Consider the following 7710-nt stretch of genomic DNA (forward strand, 5'->3'; position numbering starts at 1 on the left):
AAACTAGTCCAGACGAATCGTTTAGAGATACAAAATTACCAAAAAAAAAAGTTCAAAAAGGAAGTTGTTATCACAAATAAAAAAAACTCAAAAAATCCAATATATTCAATGTCAAATTTGAAAAGTTATACCATATTATTAAAAAAAAAAATTCATATCTTCTGATACTTTTTTGGGTCCCATATAAAAGGCCGTTTAATGGTCATGGATGACCTACCAGCCCAATTCAGAAAGCCCAGCCCATCAGAACACCTAACGCAAGATGAGTTCCAATATAGCGTGTACCGATTGGGACTGGCCTAATGATCATTGATTAACCTTAATACTCCACCCAGCTTTTCTTTAAAGGCTTTTAGTTGATAGAAACATTACCCATCATGAGGTTCTTGATTCGATTCTCAATTGGTTTCATTTTCTCTCTCTCTCTCTCTCTCTCTCTCTCTCTCTCTCTCTCTCTCTCTCTCTCTCTCTCTCTCTCTCTCGTAAGACTTGAGGTCTTCTCTTGAACCAAAAAAAAAAACTTTATCCAACTTCTCGTAATACCAAAAATTATATTTCCAAGCCAGAATTTCCTCAAAGTTGTACTTAAAAAAAAAAGAAGGCAAAATCACCCACGGATATAAAAGCGTGACACTCGAATTCTTGTGTCCAAAATTTTAAGCATCCAAGGTTTTTATAGATTTATTAAATCTTACATTGTATTGGATTGCCCTTCGTGTTTCTAGGGTTTTGACCAGACGTAATTAAAGTTTTTTTTTTTTTTTTTTTTTTATCAATTGATAGCTTATACCATATTAGCTTTTGCCCACCTCAATGCGAAGTAGATTTAACAAGTTATTAGGGAGGGGCTACCTTTACATGTCATGGTTTATGTTTTTGTTCGTTCTAAAATTCTTATGGTTTTAAAGAGAGATAAATATATCTATACTTATTTATTGCACCCTTAATACAGTTTCAAAAAGGAGAAGTAGAAGTCATACATGGTCCTATAATACATGATCTTTCAAATGATCTTTTACTTTTGATAGCTATTCCTCTTTTAAAACTCCAAACTCAACCAAACAAGATTGAGGGCAATTCTTCTAGCCTTATGGTTGTTAAATCATTCAAAACGTGGACATGTTGTTCCTTGTCTCCCCACTTCGTGCAAGGAAGTTTAGAAAAGTAACATTATTGCACTTTATTTAACATCAATGGACATAATAATTCTTTAGAAAACAACTTGGAGGTGCTAATAAGATTCCTTTGTATGGTTTTCAAGTTCCCAATCCTTCAAATTGAAAGATATATTGCAAGTGAATTATTTGTCCCTAACTATAAAGTGTGTGTTTGTCTTTAAGGACATGTTAGTATACCAATAAATGCTTCTCACATGCTTTGATGCCATATCCTATTTGATCATGTTATGGAGGTAATTATGTTTGGGATTATAGAGGCACATTAGGTGTGTGTACTTATTGAGGTTAGATTAAATGCATAACTATACCCTTACATGCTTATATAAATTAATAATTTGAGATTAAATAATTATCTTGCTTCGTGAACATCTAAATCCTCGCTAAATTCAGATCCAACAAAATTTAATCAGGTAATTCCTATAGCATATTCTTAGAAAAGAATGTTCATCTTGTTATTGTGTTTTGTTGTACTTTTTACATAGTTAATTGACATAATTAATCATCGACAAAGTTATGAATATTAAAAAAAAATTGGAATTTATAAAATACACTCTTTCAAAGACTAATTTGAGTATTTTTTTTTACTGTATATGGCCAAGCTTGGTTTGTATGATATCTTTTTTTTTTAACATTTTTTTTTGGGATGGAGACTGAATCTGTCCTTAGTATTTTAATACTGAACTTTTAAGGCCATACATTGATTTCTGTACCGGCCAAAGATTCCTGCACATCGCTTACAGTTCAGTCCAAACTCCAATAATCTTATCTACCAAAACATAAACAATGGAAAAAAAATTATTCAACTCGCATGTATATAATTTTTTCTAGGTTTTATCCGATACTGGTTTTTCAACACTGGGGCCAAGGGGTTGAAATGAAAGATGGAAGGACAATTATCGACCAAGATCAGAGCCACATGAAATAATATCTAAGGGTGTAACTAACCTAAATTATTGAACTCTTCTTTAATTTTTTGTTATTTACCGTCCCATCCTTCCTTACATTCGAACTGTCAGGCACATTATTCGAATTTCGAATCCTGAAACCAAATAGTAGGAAAGATTATAAGAGTCATCTCCCGGCCACTGAATGACTCGAATAATTTAAATGATTGAGCTTTGTCATAATTACATTTGAAATGAAATTAAATAGATCTTTTGAATTCAATATCCTTCCATGTTGACATCTTCTGAAAATTAGTCACTTAGTTTTTTTTCCCCTCCTTATTCTTCATTTTCTAGGTGCAACAAAATTGATCTCCATTTAGTATCCTATAGTCTTTTATACCCAAAAAAGAATATTTGACACTAAGAAACTTTTCAATAATTCTTTCAATTGATCGTGATGAAAATAAATGTAGAGTGATACAAACACTTTTTTTTCCCCCAAGAGAAAAAGAGAAATCAATAGAACTTTAAAAGATCCAGAAAAAGTCTATGCAATTAGAATGATGTAACAAAAGCCTACTAAAAAGTGAGAACAATCTTGGCCTTTCCTGTCTTGGTTCTGAGTGGGGCTAATTTCATGATTGATGTTTGTCAAATTGCGTGTATGGCCTGAAATTGATTCTGTCAATGGTGGGACTATAACGTCCTTGTAACAAAGAAACTATTGTTGGAAGAATCTTGTTAGAGTTTAAAAAAAAAAATACCCAAAAATGTTAAAGAATATAAGAAAAAAGAATAGAAGAAGAAAGATTAGTTTTATCATGCTTAAATGGCTTATCATTTCCTCCTCAATGGGTTGTAATTTCAAGAATAAGTTTTGTTCTAATAAAATTTAATTATTCTTCTCAAATAACCAATCTAAATTGAATTTAACAAGGGATTAAGTTTTTTTTAGCCATAATAATTACTTATTCCGCATTTCACTAAGATGTTTTATTGTCTCTGTCCAAGTAAGATAATGTCGCAATTCCAAAATAGAAGATTTTGTTAAAGTACTTTAGATGTATATGTGAGTAGTAAAGAGTATTTTAAAAATTTTAATTAGCAAATTTATCAATATTGTTCATCCCTTGCATCGCAATTTTACAAAATCTATAGTGTATGAACCTATATTTCGTGGTCTATACTCTAGAGCAGACCAAATTTTCCATGTAGATTTGTGAGAAAATCAAGAAGAAATAGAAAGAATCATAAAATACCAAAGAAAATGAAAATGCTTGAGATGAAAATTCCAAAACCCCACGTGGTCCACTATTCTAATAAATGATGGCTCGTGATCCATTTTTCTCGCCGAGATTGATTAAAGTAATTGTGGAAAAACAATGATGAAAAATATAAGAAACAAAAAAGAAATAACGTAAGGTTTGGATCTTTTTTTTTTTTTTCTAACATATACAAACAAATGATTAATGTCCCCAAATTCCTATGAAACATAAACCTAAATAAATCCAAAAAAGCCGGCCATTGGAATAAAATTTTAGACTTCGCAGCCCACAAAATCAGTCAAACAATCCCCCACAACAAACGGTCGCCTGTCATCACCACACATCAATTGTTTGCTATCCCCAAAAAAAAAAAAAAAGAAACCCAAAATTAAGAATACCAAATTTGAAAAACATTTAATAAAATGAAATATATTCAACAATATCATATGAGAAGGGCATTAGGAGCCTGATTAGAACCTCCATTTTCATGGACTAAGAGGGCTCCTAAGGCCATTCTATCATCATCATCATTTCATCATCAATCTTGATTTCATTGAAGAATGACTCAGCTTAGCCGTCAAAAGTTTCACTTCAACATGAAAAAAGCGATTCTGTGGCGAATCGCCGTCCTTAAGCAGTGTCTCAAGTCATTTTGGAACCAGTTTCTTGCTTGTTGGATAGGAAAATCTGTCAGGTATAGACATTTGCAGCAGAAGATGATCAGTTCTGCACCTCATTCAGGTGTCATTGGTAGTGGCTTTTCTTCCAAAATCATGGGTTCACCTTCCCCAGATATTGATAAAGATTCATCTGATTTAGTTACTTTGAAGATTAGTCTCTGGGGTGATTGTCAAATTGGCAAAACAAGTTTTCTGGCAAGTCTTGAATCTTGGTCATTTGAGCTGATTTTTTTTTTGTATACATTTTCTGCTTTAGCATTGTGGTTGATGCCTATAATTCTTTTAGGATCAAAGTTTTTTAGATTTTTTGTAATCAACTCTTGATGCCATTTTCTTTCTGTTCTTGATCAAAGGCAAAGTATGTCGGAAGAGATAATGGAGTAGTCGTCTCTGCAATTCCAGGGATAAATCAAATGGACAAAACTTTATCAGTTAAAGGGGCTCGGATTTCTTACAGTATCTGGGAAGTAAGAGGTATGCATTTTCCATGATTTCACTTTCCTGGGCTTTTGTTCCTTTTTTCAACCTGAATTAGTAGTGAAAGATCTGTCTTGATGTTCCGTTTTTGGCAAATTTGATCAACAATGCAGGCGACAATACTTCTCATGATCACATTCCAGTTGCTTGTAAAGATTCTGTAGCCATGATTTTCATGTTTGATCTCACAAGCCGGTGCACATTGAATAGGTATAAATATCTAGCAATTTCACTTTCAAATTGCACCAGACATTAAATAGTTATATATGTGTTCCCTTTTTTTTTTCTTTCCTTTTCTGACACAAATATATGATTCTTGCTGTAATTGCAGCGTGATCAGATGGTATAAGCAAGCCAGAAAATGGAATCAGGTAAAGATACTTGCTTAACAACAATGTTTCAAATTATTCCTTTCTTGATTTTTAGTGCCCAGTCTCGATCCCCACTTTTTCTGTATCCTGCTTTCTCTCTTTTTTTTTTTTCTTGACCTTTTTTCAGTCTATAATTCATCTGTTCTTCACAAAGCAAGGGAACGTTTTTTGTTCATATGATCTTTTGGTTATGCAGACAGCCATTCCAGTGATGGTTGGAACAAAGTTCGATGATTTTATCCAATTACCAATAGACATTCAATGGACAATTGCAAGTGAGGTAATCATGTAATTAAATTTTCAATAAAATCTTTGTGATCTGCCTAATATTGATGATCATCAAGAAGAATTCATATTCATTAATCTCCACAAACATAGACAAGCGAACCATAGAATATACCAAATGCAGCCTTGTTCTAGAATACCTAGGTCCTTTCAATTTCCTTGATACATGTTTTATTTTAATCTTTTTAGTGACAAAGAGAGAAGCAAGGAGGTTGCCTAGTCAATTCCAATGATAAAACCCACTTGACTTTGCAATGGAAATCATTGTACTCCACAACTTATATCATCCAGTGAATTTTACGTGGATTGATATTTTCCACTTGTTGTCACTCTCAGTCACCATCAGGCATACATGTACATGTAAAAACAAATTAGAAATCACATGAGATTACCTCTAGTGTAATCATGCACTAAAGTTGTTTAAAAGCATAAAATGATGATAAGTACACTAATCGGATATAATTTACGTCAAGAATCTTATTTTTTTTTTCATCTTAAACTAAGGTTCGATTTCTTATTTCCTTAATCATATATGAAATGAGGGTTCAATTTTGGCCTCCCGATTTGTATATAAACCCTTAGACGCTCACAAATTTTGCTTCTTTTTTTTGTTTGAGCAGGCAAGGAAATATGCAAAGGCACTCAATGCAACCCTTTTCTTTTCAAGTGCAACTTACAACATAAATGTGAATAAAATCTTCAAGTTCATTACGGCCAAGCTGTTCAATTTACCATGGACTTTGGAGCGCAATCTCACCATTGGAGAACCTATGATTGATTTCTAGAGGTTCTTCCCCTTTTTTTTTCCCCCCTTACTCTCAACCGGTCACTGGTTCTGTCACAATGATACTGCAACCAGTGAAAATTCGCGTTGTTTACTTCCCCATGAAAGTCATGGGAGGAGTTTTGTAGCCTTTTTTGTGCTCCAAGCTTTGTTTTTTGTGAATGCTTTTCTTTAATTTTCAAAGCAAAAGATAAGGCCAAAAGCCACCTTGTTCGTTGTTTACTTTGTTTTGGTTATGATGGGGCTTGATCTCAGCAATTAACAAGGACATGAATCAAGCAATAGATTTGTGCCCTTAACTAGTCCAATATTGTGATGATGGCACTTGATATTTGGTCATGGATTGAATATCATGCCCTTGGATTTTCTATGATTTTGTCCACAAAAAAAGAAAAAAAATGGTTACAGGTTCAAAAACACGTAAAGTCATCAGGGAGATTGTATGATTCTGTCAAAGCCTCAAAAGAATAATTGTATCCGTTATTGATTGTTCCATTTTAGGTGAAGAGTCAAAATCCGGATCCCCTTTTGGAAGGTCTTTTCGTTAAATTTTAGCTTTATATGTGTAATCCGGCTCATATTCTAACACGTACCCAAATCAAATCTTAAAAAAGACCCCACTAAGACTTGAAATAGCAACAATTTCTTAGGAGGAAATGGTTTCACACACCTAAAAGGACTAAACCTAGTCAGAACATTATATTGTATAATACCATAAATTTTGAACTTTCTTCAAGAAATTGCTAAGCATCGTTCAACATGAGTTTATCAGTATCGGTTTAAGAAAATCAAATCTACCATCATCACATCCAAGTTCTAACAACAAGATTACCAAAAATTTTGCCTTTTGGTTGTTGATCATTCTTTTAGGACTTCAACATGATGCAGCTTGATTTCTGATCGACTGAGGAATCTATCAATTTTGCTTCAGTGATGATTAGAGTTTTTTTCCCCCTTCTTGCCTATAAAGAGTAAGTTTTGACATTTATTAATAGCAGAAAAGGCACATCTACAAGTAGAAATCAAACAAAGAGGCCTTTGTATTTAGAAGGTTCCATTCAGAATTTTGATAGTAATTTTCTTCACATGAATTTTTGGTGTTTTGCTTAGTTTAAGTATGTGTTTGTAAATAAAGCCGGTTATGTTGACGTTAAAGTCGTTTTAAATTCTTAATGACTTAAATTTCTTTTTGGTTCGAATTTGGCTTGATAATTATCTAAAGGGTATGTCCAACGGTGTCCGTTTGACATTTATTAAGATGCGTTTCGAGTGTGAGATTTTTTTTTGAAAGATAAAATTAATTTAAACAAGTATTTAAATGTAAGGGAGAGCATTCTTTATTAGTGTGTGGATATATATATATAGCAAATTAAGTAAATTTAGCGTGTTAATAACTATTAAATGGACAGTCTATTAGAAAAACCCATTTTTGAATTTTGTCAAGTCAAATCTGAATGGACATATGAATGACATTGGAAGCCTACATTCACGGAACAAAAAAAAAAAAAAAAGACCTAGGCTTTACCAGATCCATTTGTCAAAGTCAAGATTCCTCATATATGTTTTTTCTTCAAATATGTAATTTCTTAGGTCAATTTTTGTCAGACTTGTAATTTCTCGTATCTGTTTTGTCAAATTTAAAATTTTCATTGGAACTTGAATTAGTTACATATTAGATATGGCTGGTGAAAACATTCATATAAATTGTTCATTCGGGGTTGAGGAAATATATCATTTGAAGACATCATGGAATTTCAAAAGTTTTATTTTTGTTGTTTTTTTT

General features: G+C 32.5%; 1 protein-coding gene across 1 annotated transcript; it reads left to right on the forward strand.

The window, feature by feature from the left end:
• Positions 1 to 3773: 3773 nt before the first annotated feature.
• Positions 3774 to 6149, forward strand: LOC113690195 (septum-promoting GTP-binding protein 1). Its single transcript, XM_027208021.2, has 6 exons — positions 3774 to 4205; positions 4364 to 4484; positions 4601 to 4697; positions 4819 to 4858; positions 5055 to 5138; positions 5764 to 6149. The coding sequence occupies exons 1-6, from the start codon at positions 3891 to 3893 to the stop codon at positions 5926 to 5928; spliced, it is 822 nt and encodes a 273-aa protein (XP_027063822.1). The 5' UTR covers positions 3774 to 3890; the 3' UTR covers positions 5929 to 6149.
• Positions 6150 to 7710: the final 1561 nt, after the last annotated feature.

Source organism: Coffea arabica, chromosome 5c, assembly GCF_036785885.1.
Source record: "Coffea arabica cultivar ET-39 chromosome 5c, Coffea Arabica ET-39 HiFi, whole genome shotgun sequence".
NCBI classification, from domain to species: domain Eukaryota; kingdom Viridiplantae; phylum Streptophyta; class Magnoliopsida; order Gentianales; family Rubiaceae; genus Coffea; species Coffea arabica.